Source organism: Megalops cyprinoides, chromosome 21, assembly GCF_013368585.1.
Source record: "Megalops cyprinoides isolate fMegCyp1 chromosome 21, fMegCyp1.pri, whole genome shotgun sequence".
NCBI lineage: Eukaryota > Metazoa > Chordata > Actinopteri > Elopiformes > Megalopidae > Megalops > Megalops cyprinoides.
The window spans coordinates 16,801,626-16,822,128 of record NC_050603.1 but is presented as its reverse complement, the minus strand read 5'-3'; the positions used below and the strand labels follow the sequence as shown (position 1 = coordinate 16,822,128).

Sequence of the window (20,503 nt, the reverse complement as noted above, 5' to 3'; positions counted from 1 at the left end):
GTTTTGTTGCAGAAAGGATGTGACTTACCGCACCTAACACTGAAGTATGTAAAAATCATACAACCAAGTATTGCTTGTAGTCAGTGTGTTTATTGTCCTGTCTCATTTTGTTCATATAACAGGTGCCCTCTTACTGTGTATCTGTCTAGCACTGTGCATGGCATATTAGTTTAAACTGGATTTTCATATTACTCTTGAAGAAAATATTTCTATGATCATGCTTAAGGCATATTCCATACTCACAATGAAATATTCAGTCGGGCAGGTCTACTCTGAAATACTACCACTGCCCTCTAGTGTCTAAAATAATAATTTTGATGAACCAGTTGCCATGTAAAACCTTCACATACAGCATCTGTGCAGTGAATCTGTTTAGAATGAATTAGAGGATATCTGACCATTAATCAGTTTAACAGTAGTATCAGAACAAGTCTGCACTAGTCATGGTCAGTTTTCATGGGGCTAAAGCCCTAACATTCTCTCAGTGTTAGCACAATGTTGTAGTTGGAAATGACCCAAGCAGGCAATGTCATTTACTGTGTGTTTGTCACACTGATGTGGCTGTCTGTCAGCAAGTTGGCATGGAGACATGAGTCAGGGCAGAAGCCCTTTTAAGGTAGCGTTGCGACTCTTCTAAAATGTAAGAAGCACCAACACTGCGAGGATTGAATTAGCGGATGGGCTTGACATTTTGATTTCATTAGAGGCTTAGTCTTGCCTGCCAAGGAGTAAAGAACTGAGTCTCCAAGCAAAAAATAGAGAGATTTGACATCCTTTCAACATGTATTTTCAATCAGAATTTTACAACCATTGGAATATAAATGTAAAACACACAGGGGAAGGTGGGGACAATAAAAAACATATAAAAAAAAAAACAGAACAAAACAAAAATCAATTAATACAAAAGATAATGCCAGGTCATTAAAAGCCCACTGGTCTGACCCAGACCAAGGGCATTTGAGTGCACTGTAAGTAAAAGAAAAAAAATAATAAAGCAATAAAGATTCAAAATCAAAGACAGCAGCTTGGACTAATCCCACAACAGACTAGTTGATATGGATCGCTACTACACTTGCAGCACACCTCTGTGGACAGGAAGCCAATTTTCAGCGAACTTAATCAGAGTTAAAATAAGATAAAAGAGCGTAAAAAGCTAGTGTGAATCAAACGGGGTTTGCTGGAGGTCCTCACAGCCTCCATGAGGGGAGTTGGTCGGAGGGGGTGGGTGTTTTTGGCAACACTGTGGTGTCGTTATGACAATGTCATACCATTATATGAACATTGTATGGATGTTCTGCAGAAGCTGGCATATGGTCAACAGTTGCGTCACAATCTGTAGTATTTTGTCAGGCAACGAGGAACATCTGGGTCCAAAATGTTGCCCTACTTTCGAATACTCCCTGGGGTGCAGCGTCGCTCAAGGCAAGGAGGAGTTGAATCACAACATTCAGCCAATAAATCTTTATTTTTTTATTGGTTTGTTCGTTAAGGCTTGACTCCGGGTAATAGGTACTGTGCCCACAGTAGTGCTGCGATGGTTTGCCAGAGTAAAAATGTTGCTACAACTGTGACAACTTGTGATTTGGCAGGAGTAGTTACGGTGGCCGAGTTCTGCATTGTTGGGTGTTATCAGAGGAACAGAGAACAGATATTAGCTTGCAGAGCATGTGTGCATTTTATGGAAGGGTGCTTCCCAGTACCATCTTCAAGTGCTTTCAGTGAAATAAGAACATCTGATCCAGCAACATACTATGAAAAGGATATATAAATAAAATACGTAAACTGTGAGGGCTGCATCATAGCTGGTCTCTGATACATCAGATAAAAAAGGAGTATAACTGCCATGATAAAAGAATCTATCATTATGTAAAAACGCAGCCTCCTCCCTACAGGTAACCTGTGGTGTTGCGAAGAGTGATGAGGGGTATAGGGTCTAGGTCTCTTTATTGGCTTGTCAGAACCAGAAGGTTGCAGGCTCAAATTGCAGCTGGGGTCCTGCTGCTGTCTATGTGACCCAGTAGCCATTCCATCCTGGAACTGCCTACCTCCTAAAGGCTGAAGCTAAGTGGGGCTGGGCAATGCAATCCATGATCATCAAAGTATGTAATCGCAATTGTACAAATGGATGTTATGTAAAAAGACACATATAAGACAAGCATTACATTATTTACTTATACATGTTGCCCTGGAAGTGGCAAAGACAGCAATAATCATCATCATCATCATCTCCTTCATCAGAAAACTACACAGAAAGGCGAAAGGCAATATTAGTGATCTTCTCAAGACATTGCTTTCATGCAGAGAGCAAAGTTAAAAGGTATGGATGCAGCACTTAAGGTTCCTCTATAAGCCAGTGTGCAGGCTGATTTAACCCTAAACCCTGCTCTACAGCCCTGCCTTAATTCCTGTCCACACATTCACAATCACACAACTCAGCTTCATCTCACCGAGGCGCACCAGCACACAGTCCCACTCAGTGCAATCGAACAGCCCTCTAACTCATCAACTTACACTATCACACACCTACATTCAGTGTGATCGCACAGCCCTACAACTCAGCCATCACTGTCACACACTTTCAGTCAGTGCAATCAAACATCCCTCTGACTCACCAGCTTACACTAGCACACCTGCATTCAGTGCAATCGAACAGCCCTCTAACTCATCAACCTACATTATCACACACCTCCAGTCAGTGCAATCAAACAGCCCTGTGCTTTGTAATTCACTCGTGCCTATTCAGTGTTGTCACACAGATCTCTAACTCATCAACTCACACAATCACACGCGTCTATTAAGCTCAATCACACGGCCCTCGTAAGAGCCCATCAGCTCACACTAACACAGGGCCCTCTCTAAAAGCATTGCTTCTCCCTTTGTTCTGCCTTTGCGGTGTGTTTTCCCAGACAAGGCTATCGCACAGAGAGAGAGTGATGATCGTGATTACAGAGTCAAGCACCACTCAACCGTCCTCCCATCCCAGGGCTGCTAATTCAATTAAGACTCCAGGACAAAGGGCCCTGTATTCTGAGCCATCACACCTAAATAAGAGACCAGGATTGATACTGTATGTCCAAAATCAGGCTGAGATCTGCTCCTCTCCATAGACTGTATAGCTGTTGGGGGACCCAGTCTTCATGAGGGGGTGGTCAACTGTGACCTCCACCCAGAGGGGTCATCAAGCCCTCATGACACTTATTATAATGAAAAGGGACAAATTACAACACATTGTTTGCTTAGACACTTGTTTTTCAGGGCTCCCTGTTTTTTTTTTTTTTTAACATATATCTGCACACATGGATGGTATTTAGGAAAGCAACTATGTTCAAGTCACCCAAACTAATATCAAAGAGACAACAAGAGGACTGCATTTGGGCATTGAGCCTGCACCCTTTGGTTCACAAGCCAGGTCCTTAATCACAATGCCACCATGGCACACCAGTGCATTTCCTTTCTGTCCTTCCCATGCTAGCCTCCTTTATCGATTTGACCAGACACCTGCCCCTTCATAGTGGGCCATGTGTGTTGAATATTCTGCCACAAAATGGCTGCCATGCTTCACCCAGGAAGGTTCCTCAACTTCATGGTGAAAGAAGCTAACTACGTCCTCCTTATACAGTACTTTTAGATCCTTTCGAGATGAAAGATATGGCATAAATGATATTATTATTTCTGAAGCATCAGAAAAGGTGCTGCTGGGCCAGCGCGAAGGCAGAGATGTTATCATCATACATTTTTGCACCCTCTCCCTATAATTAATGATAATTATGAGTCATTAACTTGCATTGTTCTTTGAATGCATGGGGAGACCGACACAATCTCATTAAAGTGCTGCTCTTTTCAAAAAGTTTAATTGAATAGTACACTTCACTTATCGTGAGCAAGACGTAATGATGTTCAATCAAGCACAGCGAGATTCCTCTCTGAATGTACGCATGTCATCCAGTGAAACAATGCAGAACATGTCTGGTGGCTCTTCAAAACAGTTTTCAAGGATTTGAAAACACAATAACCCGAGTAAATAATTTGAGAAGATTAAATTAAGCATGTTGTTTTGATTCACTTCAATGTTCAAAGGGATTTATTGCCATGCACGTGTCTTTAAACCCATACACACATTTAGTTTATAGCCAAAATTACGACATGACCAACGCTTTTGGATGGACAGGTAATTCTCCTTCAGTGCACTGTAAATCCTCAATGCAGACCATTTGTGATAACATTCCTTTATAACATATCAAACACTGGCTATGACACACGTTGCTCTGACTCGGGTTAGCCCTAAAATTTCTGTTTATCTCTCCTCAGTGCTGGTTTCACTGCCCTCTCCTGAACATAAAAAGACAGCAAACCAATCAAATACTCAGTTTCAGAGCGCACCAATGAGGCGCTTGGGCACATCACCAGGTATTCAATCTTTTATAAAGCAATGTCAGCTAAAGTCACAAACGGGTCGATAAATGGAGGTGTATGTCTGTGTGTGTTGGTGTGCGTGTGTGTGTACGGGGGAGCTTAATTGCATGAATGGTTCCTCTGACAATATCCTAGCAACCACCCTTTTTTGGAAGATGGACATAAGGAGTAAGAAGCCTGCTGAATGTGCTACTTTGGAAAGCTTAGCTTGTTGAGTAGTTAAAGGGCGATGTGGTGTAGTTCAGCTGGCTGTCCCATGTGAGTATGTATGCGTATGTGTGTGTGTGTGTGTGTGTGTGTGTGTGTACGTGAATGTGTGTGGAGGAGGAGTGGAAAAGTAGGGCAGCGGAGGCTGTCTCGGCCCCCCTCAGCCCCTGCTGGAAGGCGTTACTGCTGGCTGACGCCCATCTGCTGGTGGTCGGCCTCGGGCTCCTCCTCCACGTCCGCATGGTACTCCTCGAAGGTGTCATCGTCTATGTCTGGAAGACCTAGGAGCTGCAGAAAGGAGGGGCACTGTTACGTTACATTATTGTCATTTAGCAGACACTCTTATCCAGAGCAACTTACACAGGTTACATTTTTTTACATGTTGCCCGTTTATATAGCTGGATATTACCTGAGGCAAATCTGGGTTAAGTAACCTGCCCAAGGGTACAACAGCAGTGCCCCAGTGTGGAAGTGAACCAGCAACCTTTCAGTTAAGGGTCCTGCTCCTTAATACTATGCTACGCTGCCGCCCTACGCGGTATGAAACTGGGGTCAGAGTAACCACAACCCCACACCTTCATCACCAGGGATCAGAGCTGTGTCAGATTGCCTTCTCTAAAAACTATTGTTCTGGTACAGTTCAGCTCTTCAGGTATTCATATTTAAGTATGATGAAAAGACTCTTTGGGTCTACAGAACTAAACTATTACATTTCGTCTCATGAGTTGTTTTTCTACCTGAAAGCTTATAGAATATCCTCGACACTCAGAGGTAACTCATTTCCATTTCAGAGCAAAAAAAAAAAAAAAAACCAAGATCAAGCTCAGTTTTTTCCATCATCACATAAACCCACATGGCACCCCCAACTTCTCCCAGGCCTGTTCAGAGAACAGGAAGTCAGTATCAGTGTATTGCAGGGAGAACAGTTAAAAGGCATAGAAATCTGTTTGACTTGCACACTGTGCAGTACAGTGGAAGCCTTAGGAGGTAAGGGAGAGGGAGTGGAGACTGTTTTATATACTGCAGTGCAGTAAGAAAGAGTGGTGACTAATTATACACATTAGTATAGTGAGAGAGGCAGTGGATACCGGTCAACTTACTGGCCTGAAGGATCTGAAGACCTTGTCCAGGATCTCCAGCAGCGTCTTCTTGCCGCAAGAGGAGATGTAGTCCTGGGCCAGCTGTAGGAATGGCAGGCAGTCCTCACTCTCACTCCACACGTGCTGAGAGGGGCATAGACCAACCAACATGCATTAAACTTGACTGACAGCTAATTCTGACCAATCATAAAGTGGTCCTTTAACCATTAACACCCAGCTCAAAAAACTATGACAATAGCTACTGGCTCCAAAAGCTGTAATGATATTATAATACATACAGATCACTTGCTACAAAAGATGCATGTTATTGGAAGGGGGGTTGCCACCTGTCATGTAATAGGCTGGTGGGGCATACTCCATACCTACAACACCAGGAACTGTGTCTTTTTGGGGCTTCCTACAAAAATGGCCACAACAACCCAGACCTCTTGACTCCACACAAACATTTACTCTTGTACTGTCTAACCTCACGCAATCACACAGAAGTCACATATAATTTCAAAGGGCCATACAATAAAAGCCCCTTTTGCTAGTCACCAGTGATGGCGGGTGAGCTGGAAACAGGGGAAGCCCAAACATTACCTTTAAATCTATCATTACTTTCAACCTGTTTCCCTTTATCGTCCTTGATTAACAATAAAACAAATAATTCACAGGATAATCGACACCAATCGCGTAATTAGAATAAATGATTATGCTCACGAAACACCGCAGATTGTCTGTAGTTTGTGTGCTTGCGAAAGCTACAACGTGAGATTGTTTAATTAACAAAGATGGCATTTATCGATTTACGTTAAATGCTAATGACACATCACAGTTTTTGTAAGGTCTGTGTTCTAAACTTTTTTGTTCATTGCACTCAACCTAGCCTAAAAGTTAATTCTCAGTAATTTAAATGGATTTAACAAAATTTAGCTCTGTTTTGTAATTTGAATTTTGTAACACAAGATAGCAATAATGTGAAACATTTAAGAGAAAGCTTTGGGATTACTTGCCACTTCCCCTGTTTCCAGCTCACCCGCCGCCATTGCTAGTCACATGACAGAATTTTGGAGATACTGAGCAGCACTGTTTTGAAAGAGTGCTTGATTGGTTTGTTTGAAGCAATGTGACACAAATTATTTGGTTTAACTGGGCATCAGTTTCTTATCTGCCATTTTAATAGCACCTCCTATTTTTGCTAGGGACTCCACTGACTTATAGAGAATAAGTACCTTATACCTGAGTAAGCTAACATCCTCTATGCTTAAAACCTCCACTTTTATGGAAATTACAATATACAAAGACAGCTGGTTGAAAAAGATACTTTTATGATACACACAGACTGAATGAATTCAAAAGCTGTAGCGCGATTGTAATAATCATGGATTGCTCATTCCATTAGCCAGAATGTTATGTCGGAATACCACCTGTGAGCACACACAAAATGGCAACAACATGTTAGTTTTGTTCTTCAACTAGTCACTTGTTCCCACAAAATTTGTCTACTTCAGAAGCCACTTCGCAATGGTCTTAAAGGCCTGTTGTTTACAGGTTTCAAATGTGGCAACCCACACCAACATACTGTCGATTTTACTGTGTAGCCAGTTTTAGTAGTATGATCAGAGAGGCATAAGTATGTCTGAAACGGCCACTGCAGATGTTAACTTGGTATCGTTAGCAGATCTACAGAAGCTCAGATCATTAATCTTTCAAACAAGTTGGACTAATATAGTTTTTTTTTTATCAATGTGTAACTCATCATATTAAAGCTATGCACTAGACACACTCCATTCATTCTGGTTGTTAATAGACCCTTCAAAGCGTGATAAGGGTGGCCTTGCAGATAAAACGAATAGCTTCGGAGGCAGTCTGACTTTCAGATGAAACAGGACACTGGAAATGACAAGCGTTAATACCTGTTGTGAAAAGCATTTTTTTCCTGACTGCTTCTTTCCCCCCCTCTCATAATGTTCTTGTGACATCAGTACAGCAATACCAAAATGTAATACGGTAGCTTATCATCTTCCAAGCTATCCTTTAACCACCCCTAAGAGTTACTGATGGAGTATGTCAAGTATGCTGGCGCCCCCTAGTGTCCAGAACAGCAGGGTGTATTTTGCTTGTGAATACTCCTATAAGGGGTAGGGGTGGTGGTGGTGGTGGGGGGGGGGGGGGGGTTGCTAGGTGCTGCTAGGGAGTGATGGAATAGCCCCATAATGGGCGGAGCAGCTATCATGCTATCAGCTACTCACTAACTACACCCAATCAGAGGGTTTTGTTGTGGAGAGTAAAATCTTTTGATTGGTTCACAAAAGTGATTGACGGTACATGGTAGCCCCCATTCTCCATCACCTAAAAACTACACTCTCATCATCCAGACAGATTACTTCCCCTGAGGCTTCCTCTTTCCACTGACGCAGCGATCCCTCTGCTCCAAAGCAATTACACATAGAGACGTTAATGTAAACATTACAGTGCAGAGTGTGGGTTCACTGCGCCCCGCCCCAAACACCGACCACCTGCCTCGCCCCTGCCACCACCAGCGGCAATGATGTCATCATCATCAGATGACCTCTGAGCCCTCTTGGAACATCAGGAACAAACTCTGTGTTATTTCCCATCCTTAGAATGAATCTGTAGCACAGAGCCTTTCTCCCTGAGCAATAAAATCAGATAATCTGAACCTCTTTTGTATTTTAATGACAAAATCCATGGTAGTTTAAGTCCCATATAAATGCCAGAATGCATTTCGGTGATAGGGCTTATACTGAGATTATAAGTTTCAGGCAGCCAGAATCTCAGAATCTATTCACTTCTCACTTCATAGAAAGGAGAGATGCAGGGTGCTGACACTTCGCGAGAGGAAACTGAGAAACCAGTGGGAGACTTGTCTGCTCCCAAGACGATTTAGCACATTTCATTTGCACGCCGAACAAAATGTAAGGTAAGGAAAAGCTTGAAAATAGAATTTAATATAGCTTTGAAAAAAGTGACCTTGAGAGGCGGTTTGATAAAACTGTGTGTTGTGCACAGCTGAATTAACTGTGCTTTGAGCTGCATGTTAAATTACAGTAGAGTTTTCACTGGAGCAAAAATGAATGGAAAACGGAAGTGAGATTTACTCTTCACAGACTCCATCTAACAGTGAACATGATTTTAAAGCTTAAGGATTAGTGACCTTGATGCTGAGATTGATATACTGAAATTTGTTATAGGGATGTGTAGGAGTTCTGTTCTGGGGGTCCATTTATTTTTCTTTATTTTCCTCTGTAATGTTGACTCATTTTAAATTCACTTTTCCCAGAATTTTGCTCAACAGTATTCCACAGAAATGGCAGTACAATCAATACTTGACTCTGAGACATGGGACCAGGACAGCGATTCTCTGGGGGAGATATGGGGAATTTCTGTTTTGTGGATGATAATACAAAACAACTTGGGGGGGGGGTCGGAGTAGGTAGGTAGATGAACATTGGAACTGAACCATGTTGGTATTACTGCAACAGCCCTTTTCATTGTTCTCTATTTTCCTTTTGAAATTAGGAGATGAGTCTTGTCCAAATTTAAAAAAGTGGGCCTTCCCAGTCAGGCACACTGCACGCTGCTCTGCTATGTGTGGGTACTTATAAAACCGAACCGTTTCATAAACAGTGACAGGACCACACAGCAACCGACCCCAGAGCACGTCTGACAGCTTCCTGGCTGCCTGTCCACCACATGACCTGCTAAGCCTCCATTCCAGTGAAATGACAACAAGATCCTGAGGACCGGGTGTAACAGAGGCCTGCTGCAGAGCTCAAAGCGTGGCCCTCACCCTCTGCGCAGCACAGCAGCGAGCTAAAAACCAAGATTCCCCCCACCCAGTGACCTAATCACGCTCTTCTTTAGGCTCTGTGTGCATGATGTCACCTTGTTTCTGGTGGAGTACTCCCATACGCAGCATAACTCCCAGACACGACGCCCCCCCCCCCCCTCGCCTGCGAACTCTGGCAGCAGCCTCCAGTCGACCGATAGGCATCAGTCAACGTTATCCGAGTCACTGGCACCGATGAAGCTGAGGTCTGCTGTATCTTTCAAGCCGTGGACCCCTGCCATCTGCGCTGCGCAAGACCTGCAATTAGCTGCATGATCTAAAGACAAAGGTCTACAGCCCAGGGAGCTGGTCACACTCAAAATTCAGATGCAGATTCAAACACAAAGGGCAGCAGTGTGGTGTGGTGCGGAGGCAAGGAGCTACTGCCAAAGTAACACAATTAACAATGCCGGGGACGGCAACAGCAACTGTAATAATTGTGGCTCTAGGGGGGTGACGTCAAATTTTTTGTAGCGGAGTGCTCTCGCACGCTCGCCCGGTGTCGTCTGCTTTCACTGCAGCACGATTTACATTTCCTCTGCTGGGACGGAGGGCGGGGCGAGGCTCCTGGCCTTACTAGGACAGTGTGCTGCCCTGCTTGTCATTAGTATTGATCTGGCCTGGTAACTGGATCCGTCCCCCTCCGGCTCCCGAGACCTTGCCTTTTCAGGGAGTTATTTTTGGGTGACGGTTTCTGCCCTTGGGATCGGCGACGCAGGGTAATGTAGGTTGGCCGCGCAATGATGAGCATTCTCTCAGAGCCCCGCTGCGAGTCAGCCGTAAAACCGGGCAGGAAGTGACGTCAGAGAGGGCACCCCGCACTCATTGTGGGGTCACTCCTAAAGGCCTCTACGCCGCTACCTCCTCCCTTGTGCTGTGAGCCTCCTCCCTTGTGCTGGGAGTGTCGCACGGTATCTGTGGCATGCCGGTCATTAGCAGTAGCACATACATGGCACACTTCACATGTTCTGAGTTTCAACAGTTAGGCAGCGTGCCCACAGTGAGGATGTGAGCTCCTCCCACTCCTCCACATATCAGGCTCCTCAGTGCTCAACTCTGAGAGCTCCAGGACTCCACACCTGATTGGTCAAACAGCAGGCAAAAACTGCGCTGATGTCACAATGCCTCGGATGATGAGGGGTCAGCTGCAGATAGGGCAGATGCTGTACAGAGTTAAAGCCCCAACCCATCCTGAAAATGACATCATTCTTAGAGTCTCGAATAGTCTGGAAAGCAATTGCTTTTGACCAGTAGCGGAGACAGGATTTACCTCTCATTGTCCATAGGCCATTGTTTAAAATTTCGATGTTCAACTCATTTATTGTACTAAGAAGTGTTGAATGTTTTTTAATTAGTTATTCATGTATCAGATTGTGAATTTTTTGTTTTATTTTATGCTTTACATGAGGGGAGGGTAAGAGAATGAATACTTTGCCAAACATACACTGCAATTGCACTGGTTTTATGATTGTAGTGAGATGACAGATAACCTCAACATCACTGAAATATGCACTCATGTTTGGCTCTCGATTGGAATAGCATTTTACACATTTCACAGGACCCAACAATAAAACACTTAATTACGACAGTTCATACCAGTTTTTTTTAATTCACACTCACTTGCAGAAGCCACATGTGAAACTCTGACAGGCCTCAGACAGGCCTCTCCAACCTTATGCAGTAAACACCAGATGACTACTCAACTATATCTGTACCCCTAAAGCAAACAAACAACAAAAAAAAAAAAAACATTGTCACAATCGTTGGTCCTACTGTCTATCCGAAGCATTGGTGACAAGATGTCAGACTTGGTTTTAAATCTAGATAGATGCTCCATTAACTCAACTGATGAATTGATTTCAAGGTCCTGTTCCTAACTTACAATGCCTTGAATGGTTAAGCACCCCAATTTTTGCTGTATATTCTAACCCATTCCAATCCTTCTTGGCCAGTTTGTTTTTGATGGCTGACTATCTGGCCTGCTATAAAAAGCTAACAGAAGTACAGACAGAGCTTTTAACTGCAAAGCCCAAAAGCTTGGTAAAAGCTTTCCAAAATCTGTGACTTTCGTTGCTTCCTTCAAATCTAGATTAAAATGTTTTATTTTTACCTCTCATATTATAAATGATGATTCTACTCTCTTTATTGCTGTTGTGATGTGCTGATTGATATTTAATGTGCCTTGATGTTTTTCTCAATTTTTGCCAGTCTCCTGTCAACTTTTTAATTAGCTTTACTTTCACTTTGACTGTTTAATACGTCAATGGGTTAGTGAAATTTTCATGCAGCTTGTAACAGTTTCTTTTGTTGATCTTGATTTTATTTTAGCTGCCATTATTATGTTTGCTAATTGCATTGAACTTTTCCACGCTCTCACACCCTCTCAGATTTGCCTTGTGAAGTGCTTTGTGACAAAACTGAGTCAATGCGCTGTATGGGTAAAATCGATTGATTTATTGACTCTCGATCCTGTTTTGATGTTGCTCTTTTCTTTTACTGCTGCCTCATTCTGTCAAACTTTAATTTAGACTGCATTTTTTTTTTGCTGTGCATGTATCTATCTATATATTTCAATCTGTAGTAAATGCCAACTAATTACCACCACCACTGGCAACGGGAGCAAAACCTATGCAACTGCCTCATGTGCTTGGCTGTGAAAAAGATTAGAAGACTAAAAACATTCCAGATACATTTGGAAGAAACTTCGCAGCAGTTCTGTAGGACAGGAAGGAGCTGATTTTAGGGCTGCTTTGACAATGTTTAAAGGTGTCCTTGGTCTGCAGTCTACCAGGTGTCAGTCTATTTTTAATTCCATTCAGTTTCTTGCAATCCTCTCTCAGCGCTCACTTTGAAAAGACCTCATTGAGCAATGGCATACCTAATTAGACCTGATTGATTGACTGACTGGCAGTCTAGAAGAGAAGGATGATGCTGTCATAAGCACAAACCTAATGTGTCCATCAAACCTCAAATGTTAGGACTGATACAGTGCAATACAATATCGAAAAATGTCCTGTGTGTATGTATTTTAACTAATAAGATTTTTAAGTACATGTGTAATTTTAAACCAAGTGTCAAGCTGGAAAAAGGAGCTGGAGTAACAGCTTGGTAGTGGATGTAGCAGCCAAGTGAACATGCGGGTGATGTCATTATCACACACTTCAGAAAGACCCACAGGTTCTGACTCTTGGCTGAACTAGCAAGCTGATACACTGCATAACACACCTGACACAACAACATGGAGCACACTGGACTGTGAGTAGAATATTTTATATACCTTTGCACCTACACCAACATGCCGGAATGCAAAGAAATGCTGCATACAGCAGGGACTGTGTTGGCTTTCAAGCCCTGCTGCTGACATGATGTTTTATCTCTCGGAAGGCCAAAGAGTCTGAAAATGGATACAACAGAATCCTGCTCCCACACCCTCCGCCCTCAGTATGCAGGACCGGCGTGCACGTAGAAAACGTTTACATTCATGAAGAAATAATCCAAGCTAAAGTAAACAGCAATAACGGTGAATAATTACTAGCCCTGACACTCAATATTACTTTTCATAATTCGTCAGGAACCTTATCGTTAAGCTGCTGCAAGCCACTGTGGGTGCACCAAACTGCGGTTACCCCATGTATGACATCATTTCATTCGCCATAAAGCAAATGGATCCATTCGCGCATCTTATTGGATCCTTTTGACTAAGAACCCGAGCCCGACACGTCAACAGCCCCTGTCCACCACACACACGCTCGCAAACACCCCACATACACAGTTTTGTCATACTTACAAAATTGTCAGTGCCACCATTCATATTATCTGGGCACAGGACGTAGAACGAGATCCCCGGTTCAGCATAGAAATCCAACCGTCTCTCGTCAATCTCCTCCGCAAATATGAGATCGAATGGGTTGCCGGAGCACCATTTCTCTGCCGTGTCCACCAGCTGCTTGAATTCCATCCTTTGTCAGCTGTTTTGTGCACCTGAGTGATCGAAGCGGAGCCGCTGCGCCGGGAGTATCTTCCTCGCACCCTCGGTGATGTTCAACGTAAGAACAGCTGACAGCGCTCCTGAGCACTACCACCCCGTCCGCATGGTGAAATATACTAGTTAGCAGCGTCGCACATCGGTCTCTCGACGATGTTTTCTCCAACTCGCTAGACGTGCAGAGATGCGCCGTGCTGATTTTCCGGGCATCATAAGCACACAGCGCTCAGATATGTAACGTAACGTCCCTCTCCAAACGCGATGACGAAAGGACAAAAACACCGTCCAGTCGGAAACAGGAGACTTTGTGGCTTTACCAACGGGCCAATGTTTTATTTTTCTGCAGCGCTGTTTTTGACTCGTACCGATAGGCAGGCAACGTATGAAAGGATGAAGTCGTTTATTAAGCGATCGTCTTTGTTCTGATTTTAGATGATCATGACTCTTTGATTATAACGTGCATATATTGTAAATCATTTTAGCTCAGCCTTCCGAATGGCAGGTCAAATTGCATTATTCAATAGTATTCACAGTATTGACCTTGGATACATTTAAATTTTCCTTTCATTCCGAGGGCAAATGTTACTGCTACCTCATGGAGACCAAGCCAACACAAGCACACACAGCGATATCGAACGGGCCACACTGGCTACTGGTAATGGCAAAGACCGTTTTAAAAATTAACAGTATTAAAATGGTGTCTTAAAATCTCTCTTGCTTCCCTTCCATTCATATAACAGACGTTGCGTATTTCTGTATCCCAAGAAACAGGGAAGGTGTCACAGATGATCATAATTATCTATTCGGGTATTATTACGACTACGACAGTCCTTTTATATAGCTCACAAATGAGCATTAAAGAATCACGACCAAAGTCATATTTGGGATAACCAATTCACACACACAGCTGCAAGTTGGCATGTCAAGTGTATCTCCGAGATTTTCACAACCTGTGGTATCATTGTTACACCTTGAAGAAAAACCAAGTAGAGTTAAATATTTTAGCAGGTTATCGACTACGATAAAAGGTCTACTTTTGACATTCATCCAGTGAAATTCAATAGTCTCTGCTGCGTTTGTCTTACAATAACAAAGGACACCTGGAATAGCAGAGGATTAACCTAGTTTGATAAGAGACCTTCCTCCTCCCTCGCACTCGCTTCCAATTACTTCCCTGGATAATTGCCACAGTCCCTCTATTTATTATAATACTGGGCAATAGAGAAGTATCGCTAATACGGAAATGTAGATGTCTTATCGTTATGTGCTGAAATGAATATAAATCCATGTAGACAGAGTTCTGAGTATATCTGTTTTTCATTTCTTTTTTACAATTACGTCATAATATTATTATTTGCAATAAGTGGATTAAAAAAACGCAATCCACTCTGACACCAGTCATGCATTACAGGTAGGTAGGGACGCCATGGAATCCCAAGTGTACTGCAAAAAGAACACAGTTTGCGTGAACCTTGTTCTGGTGTCAGAATTCCAATGTTCTGTGTCAGCCATGTAACTTTTCCAAAACGTATCTGTTTTTCAGTTCAGTGCTAACCATTACCATTAGCTCTATACGTGTCAGGATCAATGTGAAGCTTCTTGTGGTCTCTGATTGGAGGTATGGATTCAAACCCTATCTCTGACAGTATTTTTGGAGAATATGGCCCATGCCAAATATATGCAGTGATGGGGGAGTGAGACTTCAGGAACCCAAAACTGGGTGGAGTTACCATGTGCAACCAGTGACTCACTGATCTGAACCAGTGTGCCTTCTCTGTTACGAGCAAAGTCTTCTGATTGGTTCACAGACGTGTGTTATGGCACAGCACATGGTAGCTCCATGCAAAATGGAGTTCATGACACCTTGATTCTTGTGAATGGGTGTAATGCTTTGAACAGAGACTTGGGTCAGCGTCTCTGGCAGACAGCATACCTTGATGATACCCCTGTCTGTGAAAGAATTCATTGAACTCATAAGTGAAATCATATATTTTTCTATTTCCACACACAAAATAGCTTCTTAATGCCGAGCGCTGGTGCATGTGTGGTTAAATCAGTGATCGCACTCCTTACAAATCAAGCCTGCAGTGGTCTCAATTTACAGCTTGTCAGTTTTTTTGGGTGTTGCTGAAACAGAAGAAGAAGATTAAGCACTGTGTGGTGGTAATGTATAAGTGCATCAGCTGAAGATCAGTGATGACAGCAGCTGTTACTGTATGCCTTCAGCCAAGGCATATTGAAGCCAGACTTTCTTTCTTTTTCCCATGAGTACTCTACCTGCAAACTAAAAGACACATCTATGTAAAGTACTGCGCCATCTGTCTGAACACCATGGATCGGGGTTTGAATCCCACATAAAGAAGCACTTTTGGAGAGTATAACACATAAATATTAAGCTGTATTAAGATCCAACCCAATCTTCTGCAGTTCTTGCATATTTCCCCTTCTTCTAAACAGCATAGAAATTCAAATGTATGATGCAGTATATCTGTATAGTGCTGGTACTGTTTGAAAGAAGATTCTTGAGAGATCACAAAGAAGTATTACATATTCTAAGATATTGCATATTAAGTATGGGAAAAAGAAAATCAATGCACTTTCATCTACAATCTCAGTCATATTCTTTGGCATGAACCTTTTTTTTGCTTTGAATAACTCTCCAGGTCGTCCATAAACACAAGAAAAATGCCCATGCAAATTGTTTGTGAGTCACAATGAAATTAGTTAAACTGAAGTCTGAATTTCTCCATCATCGTACATACACAACAAAAATGTTTTCCTCTTGAGTGGACATATGTGACATACAGATAAGGGGCACATATGAATGTATGACCATTGAAGTTAAAGCTGTGCTCTGTCTCTTCACAGTAAGACAATGGTAACCATGGGAATTGGAAAGAAAAATTTGGTCAGCAGTTACTGACGTTGCACAGGCAGTATTTCTCAGCAAAATGCTGCATCCAGATAATTCCCCTATAGAAATTCCACAGGGAAGGGAATTTTTTGACATTGAGGCATATTTTTGCATCAACAAAACATTCACAATGACAGCCAAAAGAGGAGCACCTTGGGTGTCATATATCAATGATCGACCTTTGGAAGGAGTGGGTTTAATATCCAAGTGAAGAAGAAGCCATCACCTCATATTAAAAAACACGCCACTGTGCTGATTTAAAATGTGTTTTCAATCTGGTCAATACTGGTTTTATTTGCATATTAACATGAGTGCGTGTGGTGAATGCATTTGTTTAGTTGTGTCTTTTGAAAATCTTTTTTTGAGGATGTCTCTTTCCACTTACCATTTTAACAGTAACAGTTCTGTTCTGTCAGCTTAATATCTGACTGTACATTTGTTTGTGAGGGCAAGGAATTCGTGTGTATAGTGGATCCCATTCCCAGCTATTGGCTAATGAGCCACACCTGTTAAACGGCTTAAATTCAGATATGTTGCAGCAGTTTGAAGAGTTAGTTGTTTCGTTGTGACTTTTTCAGTGTCCTGGATCTTGGTTTGCAGCTGAGGTTTTAAAGTAAATGATTTTGGTTGTTAAATTCTGCTGTTTTTATGGGCAGCATTTTGGTCTTCACCATCACAATCCAGAACTAAGACCACCCAGCGCTGCATAAGATTAAAAAGGTTCAAATGAAGCTCAGCCCGTTTTAATTGTGTCATAAAATAGTTTCTTTTACACCAAAGGGATTAGAACAAGCTCTCACCCTGTGAGCCATCCAGCTTAGACACAGCCTCCATTTTATGAAAATTTAATTGAATTAGCGGGGAAAGTGTCAGCGTCTCATTTTTCAATAACCATTTCTATTTTTAATTAGGCGGGTGAGATTTTGTTTATCTCATTTCACAAGCGTGTTGAATGCCAGCTCAAGGATAAAGGGAGATGACAGATGAACCACTTCTATTCACAAATAATGCACAGTAATGAGGGTGAATAGGATTGATTTTTCAAGATATCTACCTCACAGTCTCATTTAACAAGCATCTTTGTATTGAAAACAATTAAATTAATGGGTATGCTTTTCACAAACAACATTCAGATGAAAACAACATTTAAAGAAAAAATATGAAAGGATGAAAATAATGATTTAATTTCCTCATATTTTTATGTCTGTTGTACTGACATGTCCTCAATCATCCTTTCAGTGTTACCATCAGGGTCATTTTAGTGTTGGACTGAGGGGGCACAACTACATTGTTGTTTTTCTTCTCTAAAGAAATGTACAATATAAGAGATGATGGTGTTATATAATCTCATGTGTGATGAGATGGATCTCTGTATCAAGAGAACTGATGTAATGACTCAGTTTGACAGGAACACTGAATTAGTCACCGAAAACATAATTTATTTAAACAATAAATATAGTATTCTTTTCATCCTTGTTGTTTCCATTTGATCTGTAATGGAAAACATATCAGCCACAATGATTAATTCTTTATCTTAATGGATTTGCCCCTGTCCAGGTCGAGGTGAAGCAGGAGTTATAGATGGGTATCTGATTCTTCAGGCTATATGTACCACCAATGTCCACAGGGGGCATCAAAACCTTTTCTTCAAAGGTCTCACCTCTCTTATTCTCATGGTCTGACGCTAATATCACTTTCAGCTTGCTTTTGGACACCTGGTAGAACATGTTTCATTTTCCCAATTGAACAACAATGTGTTGTTTCATCACCAGCGTAAGATCAGTCAAAGCTGTGGAAATGTTCCCTTGGATTTCTGGGAAAGCACAGGACATCCCCACATGTTTTTTCAATGGCCTGATAAACGCTTTCAGATGGAGGGTACACTGAATCATTTGCTATTCATATGCAGTCCCTGCTCTCAACAGCTCTGCTTCGGTTTTGCTGGAATTTACCAAACTCTGTGCGCTCCCAGTTGCAACATGTATATTTCTGTTATTATTCTGAACCCAGCTTGTTTCTGTCAGCAAAGGCAAAAACATGCTGAATCCATTTGGTCCAAAAAAGCCCAAAGGAACACAGAGGGTCCAATCCCACTGGTCCAGTCTTACATCCATCCCTAATTATCATCTAATAATACTTCAAAGTATAGGGTCTCTGAGGGGTGTTTTAACACACACCTTCTTCCTTCCTGATTGTGCAAACACAGAGAACACACACACGCACACACACTTTGAAGGCCTGGCCGTTCCTGTGGACAGTGACATTCTCTTTCCTGGTCAGTTGACAGCCCCTGTCACTTGGCGCCAGGGCTCTGCTGTTTAGAGTGCTGGTGTTGTGCGCAGTTGTCCCAACATCCTGAAAGGCCAGAGGCTCCCCCTTCCTCTTCCTGCCAGGCCAGAGCCACATCCTTAATATCACATCCTTGATAGGGCTCTTCCTTTTAAAGAAAGCATGTTTTAAACGATTTCTGTGTATATACAGCAATGAAAAGAATTGCCTGAAACAAGGTACCAGGACATTATTTTCTTGAAATGCCAACACATTCCTAGAGGGTATCCTTACTGTTTGCTTTGTTTCATTATTCTATTCAAGGTGACCAGTGAAAGTTTCCATAAGGGCGGTTATTTGCTAGACAAACACCGTTAGGGAAACGTAATGATGCTGGGAGCCAGACGACAAGTGTGGCCAGTAAAGCAGCGCGGTTTTCACACCGGCATAGGAGGAGACCAGCGTTGCGGTGCTCCAACCCAGGCTGAGGTCCAGAGCGAATGTCGACACGTGATGACGGCTCACTTCTAATCCCCCGGTAATCCATCAGATGTCACTCCCGTGGGCTCCCATCCACTGCAGTCGACTGACACGAAATCCATTTTCGCACTATACCTTGGAGTCCAATGCCGCTTGCTAAACAGGCTCATATAGCCTATAGTTGAGTCTATCCTGCACGAGTCAAAGGTTGCAGATCGTTTCGGGGTAATTTATGGCTGGATAAGATAATCAGTTTATCGATTTTAGTGGAAATATTTGCACTAAAAGTAGTATCGCATGTATTCACGTGGTAATAAGAAAAACAGAGCAGTTATCAGGCGGAACACGCGATAATCTGACACGCGATCTTGATTTATCGCAGTCCAGTTATTTCCAGTACAATTTTACTGCCAACTGCTTTACTCGTTTACAATCAACTGAATACATATGTCCTCTTTTTTCAACAGCCTCATGCAAGGCCGCTTATGACAAACTAGTAAATCTCACCGTGAAAATTACCGCGCCTATATTATGCATGATTTATATCTGGGGAAAAATGAACATAGATAGATAGATATATAGATAGATAGATAGATAGATAGATAGAGTACTTTATTAATCCCCAAGGGGAAATTCCAGTGTTACAGTAACAATTCACATAATTACAAAAGACATACATAATTTACAGAAACACACACAATGAGGTAGGCCTAGATAACACACACAATGAGGTAGAAAATTTAAATTATGACAGAATACTGTATGAATTACTCCGAATAAATAAACTCCGCATAATCACCAAAACGCTTTCAGTTAAGTACGTAATTTTCTGTGAAATTTGCTGTTTAATTTGTGATTTGGAAATGAATTCTATCCCAGCCCCTCCCCAAAAGAGAGTCAGAGTGCGAAGATGTACAGACAATCATTAAATAAAGAAATCACCATTAAGGATGTTTTCATGAATTCCGTTCGTTGGGTTGGCAAAGTGGACTTGTTCGTTCACCTTTACGAAATGCAGCTTCTTGTGGAGCTAAAAATGAACGAAAACTTGGTCGACAAGCATAGTACCACAATGTATATTGTCATACATATATTTTATTTTTAATTTTCTAGTATATAATACTCACATATTAAATAAACACGCGACAGCTGCTGTAATGCAAAGTGCAGTTTTGTAAATAAATAAGAACATAAATAAATAAACAATTCGAGGTGATTTTTTTCCACTTAAGGGGGCGGGCTTAACGAGCGACTTCCCACCGCACTCCATCCTACCCCTTCGTAGTCGCATTGATCGTAGA

General features: G+C 42.1%; 1 protein-coding gene across 1 annotated transcript; it reads right to left on the bottom strand.

Annotated features, from left to right (window-relative positions):
• Nucleotides 1-697: 697 nt before the first annotated feature.
• Nucleotides 698-13,889, bottom strand: mturn (maturin, neural progenitor differentiation regulator homolog (Xenopus)). Its single transcript, XM_036555067.1, has 3 exons — nt 13,343-13,889; nt 5,721-5,843; nt 698-4,908 (listed from the first exon to the last, which is right to left on the bottom strand). Exons 1-3 carry the CDS (start codon nt 13,511-13,513, stop codon nt 4,801-4,803), a joined length of 402 nt encoding a protein of 133 aa, XP_036410960.1. The 5' UTR covers nt 13,514-13,889; the 3' UTR covers nt 698-4,800.
• Between the last annotated feature and the right edge of the window lie 6,614 nt (nt 13,890-20,503).

Excerpts from the sequence above, each read along its gene's own strand:
- mturn (XM_036555067.1), bottom strand. The coding sequence starts at position 13,513 with ATGGAATTCAAGCAGCTGGTGGACACGGCAGAGAAATGGTGCTCCGGC. Across the intron at positions 5,844-13,342 it reads ATGGTGGCACTGACAATTTT|CACGTGTGGAGTGAGAGTGA; the intron begins GTAAGTATGACA and ends TGCCCCTCTCAG. Across the intron at positions 4,909-5,720 it reads TCTTCAGATCCTTCAGGCCA|CTCCTAGGTCTTCCAGACAT; the intron begins GTAAGTTGACCG and ends TCCTTTCTGCAG.